The sequence below is a fragment of the Amblyomma mixtum genome, chromosome 8 (genome assembly GCF_055824585.1).
Source record: "Amblyomma mixtum isolate Tamu chromosome 8, ASM5582458v1, whole genome shotgun sequence".
In the NCBI taxonomy this organism is placed as follows: Eukaryota; Metazoa; Arthropoda; class Arachnida; order Ixodida; family Ixodidae; genus Amblyomma; species Amblyomma mixtum.
In genome coordinates this window covers 141,313,894-141,337,053 of record NC_143019.1, presented here as the reverse complement: position 1 = coordinate 141,337,053, position 23,160 = coordinate 141,313,894, and the positions used below count along the sequence as shown (strand labels likewise).

The window sequence follows — 23,160 nt, the reverse complement described above, 5'->3', positions numbered from 1 at the left end:
GCCATTTTCCAGTCCTCAAATTTTAGTAAAGCTCTTGAGAAGCATTTTCTCGAGTAAATGACCGTTGTATTTTGTTATTCTGCTCATTGTTTGTAACCCCATGTATTTTCTTAGTATTTGTCATTTTCAATGCCTTGTATAGCCCCTCCTGCATGGGCCAATCTATTGGCCTGCAGTATTATGAAATAAATAAATAAATAAATAAATGTGCAGAAAACAGGCGTTAGCTGCTGCTTGCTGTGCTGTCACTGCTGCCAAGTGCTGCACACGGGTTCTGTGCCGGCTTATATGCCGAAGATTGGGTCACGTGATTGGGTCACGTGATTGTAAATCGATGTCGTGGCGATATCTTCGTGGCCTGGCTTGTGGCGTCGGGCGATGACCACGTCAGACAGGCAGGTGCGCAGGCAGTGATATCGTTGATCCGGGGGTTGCTGATTTGCGGTAGGTATGACTGCAATATGCAGAAAACAGGCGTTAGCTGCTGCTTGCTGTGCTGTCACTGCTGCCAAGTGACATACCAAAGCCCCACAAACCACTTACACCCTCAAATCTCCGTCCCATTTCACTAACCTCATGCCTAGGCAAGCTTTTCGAACACGTCGCACTCGCCCGAATCACCCACCACATGGCGGAGCAAGACCTCTACCCGCACAGCATGGTGGGCTTCCGTCCCCAACTGTCGGCACAGGACGCCATGCTCCAACTCACACACGACATTTTCGATCCCCTCATTCCGGGTCACACAAAAGCTGTCCTAGCCTTGGATCTCTCCAAGGCCTTTGATCGCCTGGACCATCAGGCGATCATGGCTGCTCTCTACCTCTTGAAAATAGGGGAACGTATATACACCTATATTCAAACATTCCTTACTAACCGCATGGCCGAAATTCATTTCGGTCCCCACATCTCCCCCCCATACACCCTTAGTGGGGTCGGAACCCCCCAGGGGTCCATCCTCTCCCCTCTCCTCTTCAATGTCACTCTCATTCTCCTTGCCCGCAAGCTACAAACCATCCCTCACCTTCGGCATACACTCTATTCCGATGATATAACTCTATGGACCACCCATGGCAGTGATGGAGACATAGAGAACACCCTACAGTCCGCAGCTATCCTCACCCAAACGCATGCGCGGAGTATCGGACTCTCCTGCTCACCGGAGAAGTCGGAGCTCCTCATAATCCGCCCCACAACACGAAACTGCCCCACAGCCCCCATCACCGTGACACTGGAAAACCGGCCCGTCCCGGAGGTAAACACTCTCCGGGTACTTGGCCTCCACATCCAGAACAACGGGAAAAACACTCACCATACGGAAACTCAAGCAGACAACTTTGTCGATATCCCACCTAAATCGCCGCGTTTCTGCACACCACCGGGGCATGAAGGAGCATGACCTATGTTGTCTCATTCATGCCTTCGTCCTCAGCCGCTTTATCTTCACGCTCCCCTACCTGAAACTCCAAGCCGGGGAAATCTCCACCCTGGATGCCATGATTAGAACAGCATTTAAGACAGCACTACACCTACCCCTAAATACCTGAACCGAAAAACTCCTTCAACTAGGCCTACACAATATGATAGGGGAGCTTATCGAGGCCCACCGACAGACACAATACATACGTCTCGCGAGAACCACCACCGGCAGACACATCCTACACATCCTCGGTATACGCCTACCAGTCACGGATCCCACACAGCTCCAGGTCCCCCGCCATATTCACCGCGAACTACTTACCCCACCTACCACGAACCCCGACGCAGAGCTCGCGCTCGGGCGCTCCACAAACACAAATGCGCGGAACCGTTTGCCGTTTGGGTGGATGCTGCATGCACAGCCGAAGACGCGGTTGTAGGCATCACAAACCCCTCCCTCCAACCGATTGCCACCCTCCACATATCCCCCTGCCACTTCCGCGGAGGCCGAAAAAGCCGCCATTGCCCTGGCCACCACACGCACGGAGTCTCGATATATACTGTCAGATTCTAAAACTGCCATACTAAACTCTGCTCTCGGGCGAGTTCACGTCCCTGCATTTCGCACACTGGACTCCCTCGCCGCTCACCCGCCCCGCCATGTGGAGCTGATAGAGGTGCCTGCCCAGTCCGGGAATCCCGGAAACGAGGCCGCCAACGCTTTAGCCCGAGCTTCTCTTAACCGGGAACCGGCGGCCTCCGACCTGGGGTTCTCCGGGAGCGCATGCACTCATTCAGTGAAATGACGCAGGCCTGCAAAGCCGAGCGTCGGCTCTACCCCCCACCTCAGCCCTCCCTCGTCAATTACCATCAGACACTTTGGAGCGGGCTCCAAACACGCACTTTGCCCTCCCCTTATATACGCTCGCGATATCACCCAGTACACACGAACCCTTCCTGTACCCTCTGCCACCACCCCAAAGCCACTCTCGACCATATTCTTTTCCTCTGCCCGGCGGATCCTCCCCCGCGGGGCCTGGAGCATCTTACCACTTGGGAGGATTGGGAGACCCTACTCCTCTCCGAGGACCCGGCCAAGCAAACCATCGCCACATGCCGGGCTTCCAGCGTCATGAGCCTCCGGGACTTGAACGTTTGAGTGCAGTGGGGCCGTGCGGGGGCCCATGGACAGACGTGTACAAAACTCCCTTTCCTCCTCTGAAGAAGTAGCGGAAGCCACGCCGACCTACACTTACAGGGAAATAATGCAGTTATACCAAGATAGACATAAACTGTACCCCCACCCGTGTAAAGGATTAACGAGAGCGGAAGAACGCCTGTTCCTCCGCCTTGTCACGAACACCATGATGTGCCCGGCCTCGCTAAAGCACTTTGACCCTGCCTTCTCCGGGGAGTGCCCGCACTGTGGGGAGAGGTCCTCGGACCTCTACCACATGGTGTGGGCGTGCCCCTCCAACCCTGCTTTTACTCCAAACCCAAACCCCACCCGGGAGGACTGGGAGGCGACCCTACTCGCCTGTTGCGACCTGAAAGCCCAAAAGGCGATGGTCGAACGAGCTATGGCTGCAGCGGAAGCCACTGGGGTCCCGTACTAGGGACTCCACCTAGTGTTTGTGAGGGGAAGGGCACTAAGCCTGACTCCAGAGCAACAACCGCCATGTAACTCCCTCTTTTCAGAGGCAATAAACGTTTTTACCACCACCACCCTTGTTCCAAATTAAGTTTTCATCATCTTCATCGGTGTTCGTTGTGTTCTTTGGCGTTGGCGTTGACAACGCTTCACGCTACGATCATTTAAGGCAAGGAAGTGCGCAGAATGGCTCCCTTGATCACTGGACGCCTGAATCGTGCTTATAGGTACGTGGGGTGATGAGAGATGTGAGCTGCAGGCATTGACAAGGTTGTGCTAGAAACGCCGCAATGAAGCCATAGGCCGCCGGCGTTCATTGTGTTCATTGGCGTTGGCGTTGTGAACGTTTTACACTCCGACCATTTTAAGGAAAGGAAGGTGAGCGCGCGCGGCGAGGCGCGCCAGCTGTGCGTCGTGTGACGTCACTGCTCCTCGCACAAGCGTAGCATGGCTCTCCAGGAGCCAAGCGAAGCTGCTCCACCTCGGGCAGTGTAGCTCACGCTACAAAATATAGAGCGCAGCTTAGAACAGACGAGCACAAAGACGAGAGCAGACACACGAGCTCTCCTGTGTCGGCTCTCGTCTTTTTGCTTGTTTGTTTTAAGCTAGGGTGCTAGGAATGATTGGTTCCGGGCAGGCAGCCATTGGAAACTGAACCTAGCAACGTTTAACGCAAGAACCTTATCCAGTGAGGCTAGTTTTGCAGTGCTGTTCGAGGAATTAGCGGGTAATAATTGGGATGTGATAGGGCTTAGTGAGGTCTGGAGGACAGATGAGGCGTATACAGTACTAAAGGTTTGGTTTGGTTTATGGGGTTTAACGTCCCAAAGCGACTAAGGCTATGAGAGACGCCGTAGTGGAGGGCACCTGAAGTTTCGACCACCTGGGGTTCTTTAACGTGCACTGACATCGCACAGTACACGGGCCTTTAGAATTTCTCCTCCAAAGAATTTCAACCGCCGCGGCCGGGAACGAACCCGCGTCTTTCGGGTCAGCAGCCGTATACAGTACTAAAGGGCGGGCACGTACTGTGCTGTCGTGGGTTAGCAGACAGACGAGAACTATAGTCGTGGGATTCCTCATCAATCAGGATATAGCTGGCAGCATAGAGGAGAGCGAGAGAAAGGAATTTTAATGAGGAAAAGGTGGAGAGGTCGGCATAGAGGAGTTTTATAGCATTAACGAGAGGGTGGCAGCTATCATAATTAGGCTTAATAAGAGGTATAAGCTAAAAGTGGTGCAGGCCTACACGACTATATCAAACCATGATGACCAGATCGTTGAAACCTTCTGTGAAGGTGTGGAATCGGTGATGGCCAAAGTAAAATCACAGGACACTGTACTGATGGGCGACTTCAGTGCGAAGGTAGGGAAGAAGCAAGCTGGGGACTAGGCGCTACCCTACTGAAAAAAAGTTCTATGATGCAATAACCTCATAGATCATTCATCATAGAATATCATACAATCTGTATGACATATCATACAATCTGTATGATATATCATACAATTCCTATGACATATCATACAGATTGTATGATATGTCATACAGATTGTATGATATTCTATGATGAATGACCTATGAGGTTATTGCATCATAGAACTTTTTTTCAGCAGGGTAGGTGACTATGGCATAGGTTCTAGGAATAGCAGAGGAGATTTATTAGTAGAGTTCGAAAGTAGAAATAATTTATGGATCATGAATACCTTCTTCCGCTAACGAGCCAACAAGACGTAGACGTGAAAGAGCCCCAATGACGAGATTAAAAATGAAATAGACATCATACTGTGCGCTCACTCTCGCATCGTAGAGGATGTGGAGGTGATCGGAAAGGTCCGTTGTTGCGACCAACCACAGAATGGTAACCTCTCGTATTAGCTTATATTTGAAAAGGAAACGCAGGAAATTAATGAAGCGTAAGTCTATTAACAAGTTGGCACTAATTGGGAAATTAGAGGAATTCAGGAGTTTGCTGCAGAACAGATTTTCCGCTTTATATGAAGATGACAACTGTAATGTAACAATGAACGATCGTGTCACAGATATCATTACGGAGTGCGCCGTAGAAGAAGGCGGTAGGATGGTTCGACAGGATACCGGGAAGCTATCTCAGAAGACTAATGACCTGATTAAGAAACGGCAAGAGACGAAAATTTCTAGCTCCATAGACAGAATTGCACTAGTAGAGCTGTCTAAGTTAATAAATAAGCGAAAGGTAGCCGGCATCAGGATGTTTAAGGTGGAGAAAATCGAGCATGCTTTAAAGCTTTTAAAGCGAGTATGCTATTAACAGCCGATTTGTTGAAGGATGGAGGAGAGACTGCGCTCGAAAAACTAGCCACCCTGTATAGGCAATGCCTTGTGACCTCGAGCGTACCCAGAGCTTGGAAAAACGCTAATAATTTCTTAATTCACAAGAAAGGAGACGTCAAGGACTTGAAGAATTACGGACCGATCAGTTTGTTGTCTGTTGCCTACAACGTATTTACAAAAGTAATCGCTAATAACGTTAGTACAACCTTAGGCTTCAATCAACCAAATGATTAGGCAGGCTTTCGTAAACGATGGTCGACAATAGACCATATTCACGCCATCAATCAGATGAACGAGAAACGCACAGGATATAACCGGTCCCTATATATAGTGTTCACTGATTACGAGAAAGGATTCGACTCAGTAGAAACCTCAGCAGTCATGCAGGCATTGCGGAATCAGGGTGTAGAAGAGTGTTATGTGAAAATATTTGAATATATTTATAACGATTGCACAGCAACTATAGTTCTCCTAGAGTCAGCAGTCAAATTCCAATAAGAAAAGGGGTCAGGCAGGGAGACACGATCTCGCCTATGCTATTCACTGCCTGTTTAAGGCTGATTCACACGACGGTCCGTTCGCCCGCGGCCCGCGCATTACCTGTTCACGCGCCACTGAAAACTGGCCTGCGGTACAATGGCGTCAGGCGAATGCGACGGTCCAAAAGAGCAGACGACGCGCTGGGTGTACCATAGTTGCTAGATTATTTTAGAGAGTTTGGCAGAGCTGGTCGAACAGGTTTTTCCTCCCGAGCTATGATTGTGCGATTGAACGAAAGAAAGACTTTATTGAACTGCAGAGGAAGCAATGCGAAGCGGGTGCGGCCCTCTGTCCAATTCCTCGATGACTTGACCCTTCTTGCCAGCCCAGTTGCCAGACGTAGCGCACGCATCTTCGCGGGCCGCTGGTTCCCGCGAGGGGAGAGGCACCTGAGCTTCCTTGCTTGACCATGGTGACGCATGAACACATAGTGCGCGGACCGCGGGCAAACGGACCGTCGTGTGAATCGCCCTTTAGAGTAGGTATTCCGGTGGCTGAAATGGTAACAGTTAGGGATAGAGTTAATCGAGAATACGCAAGTAATCTGCGATTCGCTGACGACATTGCCTTGCTGTGTCACTCGGGACATGAATTGCAAAGCATTATGAATGAAGTTCAGTAACACGTTCTTCTGGGCGAGTTGGTTCATCTTGGTAAAGTAAAAGCTTTTAGCGCAAAAAAAATGACTAAGAAAGGACGGGGACATTACACAGACACAAAGGAGCGCTACTCTCAACTGAATTTATTGCCAGAGGAAACAGTCATTTTATACACCCGTTCCAGTACAGCGCTGGGACGTTTGAATAAGCGCTTGCGGGAACATGAAAGTTGCCTTGAGCAGGTGACTGGAGCAAACTTGGCTGTTCATTGTAGATCCTGTGATCGGGCAGGGACATGCGTGCCATTGCTAAAACATTCACGAGTTATCGGAAGAGGCAAAGATGAGGCTTCTCGGGTGTTGACAGAGGCGTTCCACATCAGAAAGAGGGATCTGTATGGGTCAGCAGCCCCTCGATGAAGTTGTACTCTAAGAGTACAAGTTTTTAGATAGGATTATCTTACAAGATGTGTGATCGACAGCGTCACTTGGCGTGTGCGCATGTACGCAGTCTTCAGAATGTGAGCAGATTCTGTACTGGAACCGGTGTACAAAATGACTGTTTCCTGTGGCAATAAATTTAGTTGAGAGTAGCGCTCCTTTGTGTCTGTGTTCTGTCCCGTCCTTTCTTAGTCGTTTTTTGCGCTAAAAGCTTTTACTTTACCATTATGAATGAATTAGATAGGCAGAGCAGAATGGTAGGGCTAAAAATAACATGCACAAAAAAAATAATATTCAACCATCTAGCAAGAGAACAGCAGTTCGCAATCGGTGGCGAGGTGCTGGAAGTAGTAAGAGAATATGTCTATTTAGGGCAGGTAGTGACAGCTGATCCGGATCATGAGAGGGAAATAACTAGAAGAATAAGAATGGGGTGGTGGTGGTGGAAAACGGTTATTTGCTCTATTTTACCATATATTTTTTGCGGCTTCAGGTGGAGACTTCCACTTATCATCAGGGTCAGTTCCTCTAGTCCAGGGATCCGCTGAGGGTAGCTGCCCTGCGGGCACGCCTTACTAGTCCTTGTTGGACTTTCAGGATGTCGCTGGATAGCACCATCTCCCACTGTTCCGCACTCGGGTTTTGAATTAAGGGTAGCTTGTCTATTTTCTGGCATGCCCATGTGGTATGGTATAATGTTGGTTTGTCTCCACACCACGGGCACTCGCTCTTGTACTGTGTGGGGTAGATTTTACTTAGGATGTTTAGGCACGGGAATGTTCCCGTTTGTAACTGTCGCCATGCTACGGCGTCTTCTCTATATAGTTGTTTGTGTGGGGGCGGGTATTTTCGTCTGATCCCTCTGTAATAGTTAAGAATGTCTGTATAGCTTTGGGCTACCGGCTCGGTTTCCTCAGCGAGGTCAGGATTGTTGAATGCTCGGTTTGTTGCGTACCCTCGAGCTTTCCTATCCGCCTCCTGATTTCCCGTAATGTCGGTATGTCCCGGCACCCAAACTATCGTGTGTTTGGCCTAGTTGTTTTCGGTTTTGCCACTTGAGCGGAGAATGCGGAGCGCGCTGTGGCTGATTCTGCCGTTTAAGCAGTTGCGGCATGCAGCTTGTGAGTTGGTGAGTATTGTCAAGGACCTGTTGGATCGGTAGCCCTCCGCTGCCGCTAGAGGCACGGCTGCCTCTTCGGCCTCGACTACCGTACAGTTCCGGATTGACACGCTGGTGTTTTCTTTTAGGTCCGAATTGATCACCGTTGCCACTTTGCTTTTCTTGTGGTTTCTGTTACCAGTGTATGTAGCGGCGTCTACGTGCACAGTGTGGTTTCTAGTTGCCAGTGTTCTTTGTACGTACTCTGCTCTTGCTTCTCTTCGCACCATGTGTAGGTTAGGGTCCATATTCCTTGGTATCGGTGCTACTTTTATGTTGTTTCTTTATTCGTCTGGTATCGTCTCCGTGCTTTGTGTCTCCTTTATTGTAGCTTCACCGCCGTACCTGCTCAGGAGTCTTCTGCCCGTTGCCGATAGTTTTAGTCTTTCGAATTGTGCTATTATTTGCGCTTCTTGGAGTTCTTCGAGACAGTTGTGTGGCCCCAGAGCCAGTAGGTTGTCGGTTGATGTTGATTGTGGTAAGTGAAGCGCCGTCTTGAGGGCTTTCCTCAAGATTGCGTCCGCTTGTTGCATTTCGTATTTTGTGCAATGGTATTATGGGAGGCTATACGTTACTCTGCTTACCACCAGGCTTCTGACCAGCTGTAGCGTGTCTACCTCTTTCATGCCGTGTCTTTTCCTCGAGATCCTTGTTATCATGCGAGCTACTTGGTTGGTTGCTGTTTTAAGTATTGTTAGAGTGTGGGTGCACCTTTGGTTCGATTGTATCCACATTCGTAATATCCTGATGAGTGTTTTTTCCGGGATTAGTTGTCCCTCGAGTCGGACTTTTAGCCTCAGGTTTTTTTCCTCGGGGACAGTGCGGTTCTTCTTGCCTCGTCATACTCTTAGGAGCTCGAACTTCTCTGTCGAGCAGGCTAGTCCTCTTGCCTTGACATAGCCTTCTACGCATGTCGCGGCCTCTTGAAGTCTTTCTTCTTTTTCCCCGAGTGAGCCTTTGGTTACCCATACGGTGATGTCGTCGGCGTACATTGCGTGTCGTATGTTTTCGATTTGCTGTAGTTGTTGCGCTAGCCCGATCATGGCAACGTTGAAAAGGATGGGTGAAATAACCGATCCTTGCGGCTTGTCTTTGTTCGGGGTGTTGAATTTTTCTGATCTTAGCTCTCCCAGGCCGATTGTTACTGTTCCATTGGACAAAAATGCCTTGACGTAGCGGAAGTCACCATGATCCCGAAACCGGGCAAGAAACTTCAAGTAGAAAACCTCAGACAAATCTCCCTTACATTGTGCCTAGGCAAAATCTACGAGAGAGTGGTGGCGAGAAGGCTACAAAACTACATGGAACAAAACGAACTTTACCCCACAGCACGTTCGGCTTCAGAACCAGGCTTTCAACCCAAGATGTGCTCCTACAAATCAGAGAAGTATTCAGCAACACCCCGCACAACGGAGAACACATCATCATGGCACTGGACATCAAAGGCGCCTTTGATACCGTAAGCCGCAAAGCCATCATGACAGGACTAGACAACTTGAACTGCGGCACGAAAATACACAGCTACGTCAAGAATGTGGTGGAGCGCGTATGGCAGGTTCTCTCAGATCAAGAATGGCAGTTTACCAATATCCCTCAAGAGGAAAGTATACAATAGCTGTATATTTACCAGTACTCACCTATGGGCCAAAAACGTGGAGGCTAAAAAAGAGGGTTGAGCTTAAGTTAAGAACAACGCATCGAGCCATGGAAAGAAAAATGTTAGGTGTAACGTTAAAAGATCGGAAGCGGGCGGAATGGATGAGAGAACAAACGCGGGTTAATGACATCCTAGTCAAACTCAAGAGGAAGAAGTGGGCTTGGGCCCGGCATGTAATCCGAAGGCAAAATAACCGCTGGCCCTCAAGGGTAACGGAGTAGATTCTACGGGAAGACAAGCGTAGCAGGGGGCGGCAGAGAGTTAAGTGTGCAGATGAGATTACATAATTTGCGGGAATACGTGGCCGCAACTGGGGAAGGACAGGGTTAATTAGAGAGACATGGGAGAGGCCTTTGCCATCAACGTTTCTAGATAAAGACAGTTGGAAAACTTGCTCCGTGTATGCGGCCCCTTGCTGTCGCCGATTTCATCTCAAAGAGATGCGATTGCCATCTCTCGGGTGGTGGGAGTACCGCGTTTGTTTTCCCATGGCCTCCGTGACCAGCTCAAGCATCAGTACTTTAACATCGCGCTTGATCTCCGAGGCAACGATTTCTCTTCACCGCCGCGGCGCCCATTGCCTGCGCTTGGTCATAGTTTGCTGCGCGAATTATTAACGTTAGCTCGCGCCGTATCGTCTGCGCCGGGGGCGGCTGCTCGCGCTCATCTACGAATTCCGAAGTCCGCGTGCGCTATACGTCTGGGGTTCGTGAGGTCAGGACGCTCGAGGTTGTGCTTTTGGCTGTAAATATCGGAAAAAGCTGGAAGCCCGTCTTTTCGCGGTTTATAGAAGCATGACGTACCGCTTGCCTCCTCGTAGTTTCTGCTGATAATATTCCTCGGGTGGGTAATATGCGGTTGTGCAGAGTAATTGCCAAGTCTGCTTCGTCGGCCATGTCCAGGCCGCATCTCTGTTGACCGTTCACGCTGACCTTCGTTGTAAGGTTGGCGATGTAAAGCGCCAAACTCCTCATTCCAGCACGTCTTAAACTGGGGGGTCGCAGTTGAAGCACTACATTCCGAGAAGTGATGGCCCCTTAGCGCTCACCTCCCAGAACTGACTGCACCTCAATCGAATACAGCCGAGAGGCGTCGCATTAAATAAATTTTTTCCTTGGCTGGTTTTAACAGTTGTGTAAAAAAAAGAAAAGAATAACAGATTTTTTAGAAGTTCAAACACCTACTGAATTCCGTACCTCCGGCCTGGGTGCAAAAGGCTATCAACGTCGCAAATTCACCTCGTTGCATAGAGAATGTGATGCTTGCCGCTTCAAAGGTCCCGGCCAGGGATCTTTGCGTCGTCAGCCGCGTGTCGCCGGCAGACGACACGCGTTGATGCGGCGAATTTCACATGGTGGCCCGCGCACAACGCTGCCCGCATATAAGTGAGCTGATACGAAAGCAGTCTCATGGATCCTGCCGCTTCTGTGTCGATAGTTTCTGAACGAAAAAACGTAGCATTGAAACAGGACACAGGAAGACGAGGACAGGACGGGGATAAAACTTACAACTGAATGAAATCGACCAATGAAAGACACATCCCTTCTCGAGTACCCCGTCCTGTACAGCCTCATCTTTCTGTGTCCTGTTTCAACGCTACATTTTTTCGTTCAGAATATGTATGACCAACTGACCCCACAGTGTACTCTGTTAAACTTCGATAGTTTCTCTTGTGATGTGCATTTCCCACCGAATCCATGCTGCTACCTTATAGCGAAGTAAATGCTGCAAAGCGACACTAAGGATTTAGAACATGCCGGCGTGTAGTGTACCGGGATGCTGAGCGGGATATGACTCGACAGAGGCAAATTCTGAGAACCGGCATTTTTTCAAGCCTGCGAATGACCCTAAGGTGCTGAAAGCATGGACAGAAGCAATTCAGCGCAATTACTTCTAGGTAACGTCCAAAACTTATGTGTGTGACCTCCATTTCCTGCCTGATGACAGCAACTCCTGCTTCCAACACGTCGTTAGCGGTCAAACCGTTAGGATTCGCACAAAAGACACACACAGAAAAAACACGAGGGAGACTGAAAGAGGGCAAACTATCAACTGGTGTTTATTTGATTCAGTAGCGCTTTATAGGCAGTGTGCACACGTGCCTAAAAAGAGGGGAAGGAGAGGATAAGGAGGCAAATCAAACCCTGCGCGACAATCCATCAAAAACGCTCCAAAAAATTCTTTTCCGCGTTGTACAATGAAACGGAGGTGTTACTCACACACTTATCACCTCTTGCCTTGATGTGGTATGCCTCTAGAAGTTCACGGGAAACTTTGTCATTACTCCTGCCCAGAATTCCGAGATTATTTAGCAGTGGCTCACAACCGGTGGAAGCAATGCAATGAGCAGGCAAATTTCCTCCTTCTCTGTTCCTAATTGAACGCTGATGCTCCCCTGCGCGTTCATTCACGCAGCGTCCTGTCTGGCCCACATACACGCGACCACACTTGAGCGGGATGAGATACACAACGCCCGTGGCGCATTTTACGAATTGTGCCGCGTGCATGTTGCGCATGTTCTTCGTCGAGCGCCTTCCGCGCTGATCCTTGGGCACAACCCGGCGAGTTTGCGTGGCGCCGAAAACACCACAGGGACGCCATGCCTATTTGCCACTTTTTTATGTTGTGGGCCACCTTGTGCGTATACGGGATGACCGTAGTCTTTCTTCGCGGCAATCGCTCCTCGTTGTTGGCGCGGTTTCCTTTTTTTTACCTTCCGAAGAAGGTTCTCGGCCACAGCTGAGATGACCTCGCAGGGGAAGCCGGCTGAAAACAGCCTGTTTATCTGATTATGAAAGCTCGAGTGCATTGCATGCGGGCATGACTTCGTCAGAGAAGATTCCAGGCACGGGCTAACTATGGCTCTCTTAACTATCTTCGAGTGGGCAGAATCATAGCGAAGAAGCTCTTTCTGCGCTCTCGGTGCGTAGTGCGAGCAGATGTGATGCAAACCAATCTCTAGGTTGAGATCTAAAAATTGCAACGAACCATGGTTCGGAAGTTCGTGCGTAAAATTTAACCCCTTCCCATAACGTTTAAAAAGAGTTAAAATGCTATCCAGTGAATGAGTGGGGGTCAAGGTTTTTTGTTTAGATAAAACAATTAGAAAATCGCCAACGTATCTAAATGCCTTAAGTACACCCTGGTTACTAAACACCTGATTCAGGGATCGGTCAATAGCGGCTACGGCGGGCCAAGCACAAGCATGTGGCCTAACATGCGCTTCCTCTGCTTCATGCAGGTTTTTCTAGTTGGCTCTGCCGGAACGCCATCGCAGCAAGATCGACCAAAGTTTCATGCATGCTCGGCGGCTTCGTCTGTATCAGCAACGGCCTGTTGCTCCTTTCTTGTACATCATGACATCACAAGTTCAGCGCCGTCTACCAGCGGCGTGACGTCATCGAGCTCTCCTATAAAAGAGGATCTGCAAGCCTTCGAGTTCAGTGGTCACGGCGGGCCAAGCACAAGCATGTGGCCTAACATGCGCTTCCTCTGCTTCATGCAGGTTTTTCTAGTTCGCTCTGCCGGAACGCCATCGCAGCAAGATGGACCAAAGTTTGATGCATGCTCGGCGGCTTCGTGTGTATCAGCAACGCCCTGTTGCTCCTTTCTTGTACATCATGACATCACAAGTTCAGCGCCGTCTACCAGCGGCGTGACGTCATCGAGCTCTCCTATAAAAGAGGATCTGCAACCCTTCGAGTTCAGTGGGCACGGCGGGCCAAGCACAAGCATGTGGCCTAACATGCGCTTCCTCTGCTTCATGCAGGTCAGTGTTATTATAGCACTATTAAGAGTGAATGCGCCTGTCTCTTGGTTCTGCCGTGCCCACGTCAGTGCATTTCTATTGCTTGTGAAGTGTTTAGCGTGTGCAAGCTCATTCTGTGCGGGGATGTCGAGTTAAATCCCGGCCCAAATACCGGGGACCCCAGTACCAAAGATCTTCTAAAACAACTGCTGGCTGGCCAGAATAAGTTATCAGTTGATGTTGCAGCCCTTCGAGCACAGCAGGCAAATCTCGAAAAACTTATGTATGATTTCACCTCCAAGTTCGCTGACTTAGAAAACAGTGTAGCACGAATCGAGAACATTGAAGAGACACTAAGACACTAAACAAACTTCAAGCGAAAGTCACTGATTTGGAGGACCGGAGTAGGCGCGCAAACTTGATGGTTTTCGGGTTATCTGAAGATCCGAATGAAACTGTGTAGACACTAAAGGAAAAAGTTGTCGATAAGTTTACTGAAAAGCTTAGCATCACCTGCCAGTCTATCGGAAGAATTCATAGGATTGGGAAACTAGGAAAACCAAGGCAGGTCATAACATTCTTCCAGAACTACAACCAAAAACAGGAAATCATGAAAAACTCATTCAAACTTAAAGGAACGGACATATCGGTTCAGAACGATTATTCGCGCGAGACGCTCCGTAAAAGAAAGCTTCTTTGAGCTAGTGCTAAGCACGAAAAACTAGAAGGAAAGAATGTCTCCCTGATAAACGATAAATTGAAAGTGGATAGTACGATTTATGCGTGGGAGGACGCCACATGTGCAAGAGTTGAACTGTGCAGTCGCCAGTCCAGTCGTCAGTCGAGTTCAGGCACGGAGTGACGCCAGCCGCCCAACGATAAGAACCTACGCCTGCTGAACCTTAATGCCGTAGTATAGTAAATAAAAGCGATCAACTAAAAGCCCTAATCTTAGATTATAATCCGCATATTGTAGTAATCACTGAAACTTGGCTGAAAGAAGAAATAGATGATGCTGATGTTTTCCCCCCTTCGTATAGCGTATACCGCTGTGATAGACAATCAAGAAGTGGTGGTGTTGCTGTCTTGGTGAAGCACGGTATTCAAGCTTTTGTGTTACCACATCTTCATGATCACGAGAGCGTCTCGTTAAAACTATGCTGCTGGGGCCGGCCTTTATTTCTATTTTCGGTTTACCGACCACCTGATTCGTCACAGCGGTTCTTCTCTGATTTGGCTGATCACATGACCAAATTCACTCATGATAACATTATTCTTCTTGGAGATTTCAACCTGCCGGGAGTTGATTGGAATTGTCCTGTTTCTGGTTCCAGCCTTGGCACGCATGGCATTTTTGATATTATGTTACAACACAATCTTCAACAGGTGGTTACAAACCCAACGCGTGTCCAGGGCACTTGTGCCTCTATACTTGATCTTGTGTTTGTCAGCCGATGAATTTAAAATTTTTCCGTCTCGGTGGAAAATGGCATTTCTGACCACAGTATGGTCTATTTTTCATTTAGAATTCAAAAACCCCACAACTCTCCCCATGCTAAGCTTGTTTGTGTGAAAGACTTTTCGCGTGCCAGGGACGAAAGCGTACTTGATTACCTTGATCTATGCCTTAGTGATTTTCAAGGAACTGACGTCTCTGCACTATGGAATCAATTTAAAGAAATCTGCACGTACTGTCTAAAAAATTTTATTCCCAACAAAGTAAACAAAACACACAAAAATAATCCCTCGATTACGCGTAAAGTCTTGCACCTAAAACGAAAACTAAAGCGATTAAAACGAACACGTGCCTGCCGAAACGCTGTTGAAGCTGCGTAAGGTGCTCTACGAAAGGCTGTGGGGCAATCAAAACGGCATTATTTTGAGCACACGCTACCAAGCTTCATTCAGAATGCTCCGCAGAAGTTTTGGATACACTTGTGCAGGAAAAACAAACCTGTCGACCAAATTCTGCACAATGGTGTTCTTATCACTGATAAAACAAGCATTGCTGGGCATTTTAACAGATATTTCCACAGTGTTTTCACGAAATCAAATTTCCTCTTATGTCAACGTGCTGTGTCATGCCATCCCGAACCAAGCATTGTATCTTCTGCTGATGTGTTTTCAATGTTGTTGAATCTGAAAATAAAAGTGTCTCCTGGTCCAGACGTAATTCCAAATATGTTCTTGCGCCTTTATAGTGAACTTTTATCCCAATTTCTAGGCATAATTTTTCATGCCAGCCTATCAACCGGCACTGTTCCCACTGATTGGAGAGTTGCGCGGATTGTACCAATACTCAAAAAAGGTACAGCCTCATCTGTTACTAATTTTCGTCCGATATCACTTACATCTTCTTCTTGTAAACTAATCGAACACATTGTAGCCACTTACATAACTTCCTTTCTAAATGACAAAGACATTCTATCGTCACACCAGCATGGATTTAGAAAGGGCTTTTCGACCGTCACTCAATTAACTTCTGTTGTACATAGTTTTGCTGACATTCTAAACAAAGCAGGGCAGATGGACGTCATTTTTCTAGATTTTAAGAAAGCGTTTGACCTTGTTTCTCATGCCAAACTAATACATAAGCTTGAAAATATCGGTCTTCCTTCTTTTATAATTTCTTGGGTTTCTGCTTACTTTTCCAACCGCGCCCAGTTCGTCAGTATTGATGCACGCTTCTTCTCGATGATGAACGCTTCTTCTCGAACGCTTCTTTTCGAAAAGGCCGGCCAAACGATCGCTAAGAACTTTGTACGCGTGAAGCCCAGTGCAACAAGAATCAAGAGCAGGGCCGCGGCTCTGTGCAGTGATCTTGATTTAACTAAGCTGGCAAGATCGATAACTGATTGCAGGAAGAGAGCGTCATCGGTCTTCTTCACCGCAAAGACCCACAAGGACTCAGTGCCGTTCAGAGCAATTGTTAGTGCGAAGGGTTCGTGGCAGTTCCTAATAAGCCAGTATTTGCAGAAGCATCTGAGTGGGTTACAAGTTGAGGACCCATTTGCCACAAAAACCTCCGGTGATGTTGTGCGCTTTTTGAAATCCAACGCTCTTATTGGCTACGCATTCTCTGTAGATGTGGAGGATTTGTTTTATTCCGTGCCTCATGATGAATTGTTTGTTGCCGTCAGAGAATGTATTGAAAGGAATGGTGAAATAAGTTTTCGAAACTCAGCTGGTGTGCCAGCAGACAGCTTCATTTCCTTGCTAGAATTTTATTTGCAAGCCACTTTTATTGCTTTTAACGATGACTTTTACATTCAACGACAAGGCATTTGCATTGGATCCTGCGTCGCACCGACCCTTTGCAATTTTTTTGTAGCCGCTATTGACCGATCCCGTGTTTAGTAACCAGGGTGTACTTAAGGCATTTAGATACGTTGGCGATTTTCTAATTGTTTTATCTAAACAAAAAACCTTGACCCCCACTCATTCAGTGGATAGCATTTTAACTCTTTTTAAACGTTATGGGAAGGGTTTAAATTTTACGCACGAACTTCCGAACCATGGTTCGTTGCAATTTTTAGATCTCAACCTAGAGACTGGTCTGCATCACATCTGCTGGCACTACGCACCGAGAGCGCAGAAAGGGCTTCTTCCCTATGATTCTGCCCACTCGAAGATAGTTAAGAGAGCCATAGTTAGCTCGTGCCTGGAATCTTCTCTGACGAAGTCATGCCCGCATGCAATGCACACCAGCTTTCATAATCAGATAAACAGGCTGCTTTCAGCCGGCTTCCCCTGCGAGGTCATCTCAGCTGTGGCCGAGAACCTTCTTCGGAAGGTAAAGAGAGGAAACCGCGCCAACAACGAGGAGCGATTGCCGCGAAGAAAGACTACGGTCATCCCGTATATGCACAAGGTGGCCCACAACATAAAAAAGTGGCGAATAGGCATGGCGTCCCTGTGGTGTTTTCGGCGCCACGCAAACTCGCCGGGTTGTGCCCAAGGATCAGCGCGGAAGGCGCTCGACGAAGAGCATGCGTGATAAAGCATGCGGCACAATTCGTAAAATGCGCCACGGGCGTTGTGTATCTCATCCCGCTCAAGTGTGGTCGCGTGTATGTGTGCCAGACAGGACGCTGCATGAATGAACGCGCAGGGGAGCATCAGCGTTCAATTAGGAATAGAGAAGGAGCAAATTTACCTGCTCGTTGCATTCCATGCACCGGTTGTGAGCCACTGCTAAATAATATCGGAATTCTGGGCAGGAATAATGACAAAGTTTCCCGTGAACTTCTAGAGGCATACCACATCAAGGCAAGAGGGGATAAATGTGTGAATGACACCTGCGTTTCATTGTGCAACGCGGAAAAGAATTTTTTGGAGCGTTTTTGATGGATTTTCGTGCAGGGATTGATTTGCCTCCTTATCCTCTCCTTCCCCTCTTTGTAGGCACGTGTGCACACTGCCTATAAAGCGGCACTGAATCGAATAAACACCAGTTGATAGATTGCGCTCTTTCAGTCTCCATCGTGTTTTTCCTGTGTGTGTCCTTTGTGCGCAATTCGTACCTACAACAGTATGCACCATATCGCCCAACAAGAAGTTCTTCTTAACTAGCGTTAGGATTCCTCGAGGTAGGTGGACGCTGAAGAAGGGTGCGGTGCCATGTATTTTCACGAACAGGCCGGCTCATCTCTCAAGCAATACGACAAGAAAGTCACCCGAAGTTCGATCAGTGGCTTCCGCCGATGTTTTCGAAAGCCTGTCAGAGCAAAAGAGGAGCAGAAGACGGCTTCGACGTTCCAGAGAGCGCCGCACATCTTGAGGTCACCGCTGAAAAACGCACGCTTGAAAATGTACTGTGGTTTTCTGTTCTGCAAAACACACCAACCTTTGAGACATGGTGCGTAAGAGCCTTAGCCGTTGACGTTATTATCTACAAGCTGGAGGAGCGTGAAGGTGTTGTAGTTGTACAGAAAGCTGTAGTTGTGCGAAACAACTTGTCTGTTGATGTCAGTGTAAGAGGTGTGCTTGCCGGAAGGAGCTACGTTGAAATTACATCGAAAATTGCACTTGCAAGCCTGAATGACGTGACGACGTTTCATGAGTACATTGACTTCCTGAATGTTTGCACACGGTGTGAAAGTGACCTTTTCCATAGCATTTCAACCTCAATTACCGCCTTGAAATCTGACGGTCTATGGCGCAGTAAGAAATGCATGGTTCTCTCTGAGCACACCTTGTGTACTCCATGCAAGAAAATGAAAAACAAAATTTGAAGACAGAGTGAAGCGCTTAGCAAAAAAAGGGCAAGAAGTCTCAACGCAAGGCGCGATGGGTAATTAGGAACCCAAGGAAAAAAGTCATTAGGGCAACTGCTTTTCGTGAAAAAGCGAAAAGGGAACTCGATGCACCAAATCACTGGCTCTCGCAGGTGTCACCAAATATCTTGGAGAAAGCACTGGAAAAATTACCTGATGCACAGCGGGAGGCCTTTCGTACAGCATTTCAAGCTGCACAAGCAAAAACGCCTTATGGAAGGCGCTATAGGTTAGAATGGCTCGTGACATGCATGCTCTTACGAATTTTAAGTCCGAGAACGTACAAACACATGGTAAAGATGAAGCTCCTGCCACTTCCGACAACCACCCGGCTAAAACAGATCATGCGTTGGATGACCTGTGAGTTCGGGTTTAACAAGGTAGCTCTCGCCAGTGTCGGAGCGTTCATGAAGGACAGATCAGATGTGCAGCGCTGCGGAACATTAATACTGGACGAAATGAAGGTGCGGCAGTCTGTTGGTTTCAACAAGCACACTTATGAGATTGACGGCTTTGTGAATTATGGCGATGGCCACGATTCAACTATAGCTGCTGACCACGCACTGGTTCTCATGTTCGTGCCCCTCTTCCTCTCCTGGATTAAGCCCATTGCGAGTTTTGCAACAAAACATGCAGCACCTGGGAAGATGTTAGCAAGGCTCGCTCTGGAGGCCATTGTAGAACTCAGCAAGCACAATGATGTTGTTGTTGCCGTTGTAAGTGATGGATCCAGCACGAACAAGGCCATGTGGTCCCAGTTTCGCATATCAGGCAAGCTGCATGCACCGAAGCACAAAGTGGACCATCCGACTGCACCTGGGCTGCACCTGTACATCCTTTGTGATGTCCCGCACATTAAAAAGTGCATCAGCAACCATCTTCTTCATCATAAGTACGCAATGGTGAGCTAAAGGTTCCTTTTAACAAACATTCATTGTATGTTTTCGAAGAAGTATTTGTTTTCGATCTGCAAGTTTTTGCAAACTTGCAGATCGGCGAGCACAACATCAACTATGACCACTACCGGATACTACAGGTGGTTGATGGCAAACAGCAGCTACGCGTCGTGCCTAAACAGACTAGAGAGTATGTCAGCCCTGAGAATATGAGAAAAATGAATGTCTGGCTGGCTGTTCAGGTAAGTAAAGGTGCTGAAGTGTGTGCCAAATTTACTGTCGAACTAGAACTCCTTGGCGCGGTTGCGACACATTTTAAAGCACTGTATTCATTGCTTTCTTTACAGCTATTAAGCCGCAGTACTGCAGTCGGGCTAAGGGTCTACCAGCAGCTCAAGCAGCCTGGACTGGAAGAATGTGATGGCACTAGCGAGTTCACGCTCATGGTGAACAGTGTGTTTGATGCTTTAAACATAAAGCTGCTCAGTTTAGAAAAACAAGCTCCTCGAAGGAAATGGAGGTCATAATCATCATCATCAGCCTGACTACACCCACTGCAGGGCAAAGGCCTCTCCCATGTCTCTCCAATTAACCCTTTCCTTTCTCAGTTGCCGCCACTATATCCCCGCAAACTTCTAAATCTCATCCGCCCACCTAACTTTCTGCCGTCCCCTGCTACGTTTGCTTTCTCTTGGAATCCACTCCGTTACCCTTATAACGACCAGCGGTTATCTTGCCTTCGCATCACATGCCCTGCCCAAGCCCATTTCTTCATCTTGATTTCAACTAAGATGTCATCAACCCGCGTTTGTTAACTCACCCACTCCGCCCTCTTCCGATCTCTTGACGTTACACCTGTCATTTTCCTTTCCATAGCTCGCTGCGTTGTTCTTAACTTAAGCTGAACCCTCTTTGTTAGCCTCCACATATAAATGAAACATCTCGCAAAAGGTGTGAAAATTTTCTCTAACATTGTTGACTGTTTTTTTCCTCATGGTTCACCTTCCAGGTCATCCAGAAGTTCCTTGATGTACTAAATCTGACGGAGAGGAACCACATTTCTCAAGCAACTTTTATGGTTGCTTCACAACCTACCACTGAATCTCTTCGTGTTACTCTTGCGTCAGTCCTAGACCTCACGAAAGATCTTTTATCCCAAGGAGCATCTTATGTACTTACGGAAAGCTGAATCTGGATCGTTGTTGTTGTTGTCCTCTAGAAAATGGCGCATACCCACTGCGGGGGATTGGCCAAGACACAGGCGGCAACTGATAGGTATACAAAATGTTAAACAAGAAAATAATGGTGGGGAAAAATAAAATAATCATGATAATAATAGCAATTAGGAAATAAATGAAAGGATCTCAGATGTGTAATTGAAATAGGTTAAACAAATGCTGTGAGATCGGTGACTGAAATAGAGAACGGGGCTAAATATTCCACGTTTCAGAAAGCTTTCATCCCAGAGAAATATTGATCATGAGAAAGAGCAGAGCTTAAGACGGCAGCCGTTTAGTGTCTGTAAGGAAGTTTTGCATTGCGGAGAGCACATTCCAGTTGCTGTGCCCAAGGGAGGAAGCCCCAAGAGACAGAGCAACCCCAGCTGACAGACTTAGACCAAGCTGTCGTAACGGAAGCTCCAGCAGGCGGCTCCGTAAAGAGGAGAAACGGCGGCAGGTCAACAAGAAATGATCTATCGTTTCGGGTTCTCCGCAGAACGGGCACAATGGGGAGACCGCCAGACCAGATCTATAAAGGTAGAAGTTTAAAAGAGGCACGCGACAACGTAGACGAGTGAAGGAAACCTCAAGCTTGCGTGATCGCCATCCTTTACTGCACCACGGGTAAAAGAGATGCCGGAATTCGGGAGAGGAGGTCAGAGCTGATGCTGCGAATTCTTTCAAGAGCAGATACCTGCGAAACCTGGCCGCGGTAATATATGCGCTGGGTGGATGCACAGATACGACTGGGCCTTGAAGAGATGCCTTCGCCAGGGTATCAGCAACCTCATTCAAATGGATTCCTCTGTGCCCAGGCACCCAGACCAACCGTAATGAACACACGTGGGGTGGAACCAAGCATTTGAGTAACCGAAGTGCCTGAGATGTTGTAGGGGCGGTGAGAGAGGAACACAACGATAATGAATCTGTCATAATTATGACAGAAGACAAGGAGCTGTTTAATTTGCGCAACGCTAAGACTACTGCTAGAAATTGGGCCAAATAAATAGGGGTGTAATCGGGAAGGCGGAGTGAGAATGACCAGTCCAGGGAGATGGAGAAAATGCCAACACCGGCCTTTTCTTCACACTGTGAGGCGTCTGTCGCTATGAGCACATGAGATTTAAAGCACAGCAGGTAATCCTGCAATAAACCGCTGAGCAAATGAAAAGGCATTAACTTTGCATGCTTTGGAAAGATGTCATCGAAGACAATCTGAATAGATGAGTTGGCGCATACCGGACGGATGTCCGAAATGCGGACGTTTAAGGGGTCCAGGAGGGATTGCACCAAACATATCTGAGGGGTACGGAAACGAGACCAGGTTTCGTTGAAAAATAGCCTAGGCTGACGAAGGAAGATCAAATTGGAGGCATGGAGCGAAGAATCGCACATTCTTACGAACGTTTTCACCGTTAAGAGCCGAAATCTAGAAGTCAATGATGGAGTACGCGCTTCCAGGTACAAAACGGAATTCGCCACAAATTTTGGAAGGCCCAAACAAAGGCGCAACGCCTCCCGCTCCAAGAGAATCAAGGGGCGAAGTTTATACGCTGGTGCACCAGAGAATAAAACACAGCCGAACTCTAAGACTGGACGGACGTACATTCTATAAATCATAAGAAGTGAGTGCCTTCTCATGCCAGAACGAACACTGCTCAGCCTGCGCAGCATACCGACTGCTCGGACTCCTTTCACAGTGATCTGCTCGATATGGGCCGCCCAGGAAAGAGAAGGATCATAAATTACTCCGAGGTATTTGACACTTTGCACTTGAGGAATTACATGGTTCCGGTAAACAATAGAGATATTAAATGGACGAGAGAGCGGAAAAACCAATAAAGCACATTTATTGACATTAAGGGACAGATTAATGTCTCCTAACCATTGGTCTAGGACATTGAGGTAGGACTGTAAGGACTGGTACAAAGAGGAAATGTCGTTCTCTGAAGCAAAAAAGCGATGTCATCAGCATACACATAGGTGGACACCTGAGGACTGCAGGGAATACTGCTGAGTAAGATGTTAAAAAGTACAGGGGAGAGGACCGCCCCTTGGGGCACTCCTCTCGATTGTCGAAATTTGCTTGATGAAACACCGTTCTGAAAGCAGTAAAATTCCCTGTCAGCAAGGAATTCAGCAACCCAAGCCACAAAGTATCTCGGAAGTCCTACTGCCTGCAGTCTTTGCAAGAGCGTCCTGTGCTCAACGCTGTCATAGGCTTTAGATACATCTAAAGTAACG

At 47.9% G+C, this 23,160-nt stretch overlaps 1 protein-coding gene and 1 pseudogene across 1 annotated transcript in view; one reads left to right on the top strand and one right to left on the bottom strand.

Moving 5' to 3' along the window:
* LOC149334657 (uncharacterized) overlaps positions 1–18,381 on the bottom strand; it is a 101,544-nt gene extending 83,163 nt beyond the window's left edge. Inside the window, exon 1 of the mRNA XM_089557974.1 lies at positions 18,371–18,381. Within this exon, the coding sequence (XP_089414100.1) occupies positions 18,371–18,381 (11 nt within the window). The remainder of the gene's footprint in view (positions 1–18,370) is intronic.
* Positions 18,382–19,914: 1,533 nt separating this feature from the next.
* Positions 19,915–20,885, top strand: LOC149334656 (uncharacterized; annotated as a pseudogene).
* Positions 20,886–23,160: the final 2,275 nt, after the last annotated feature.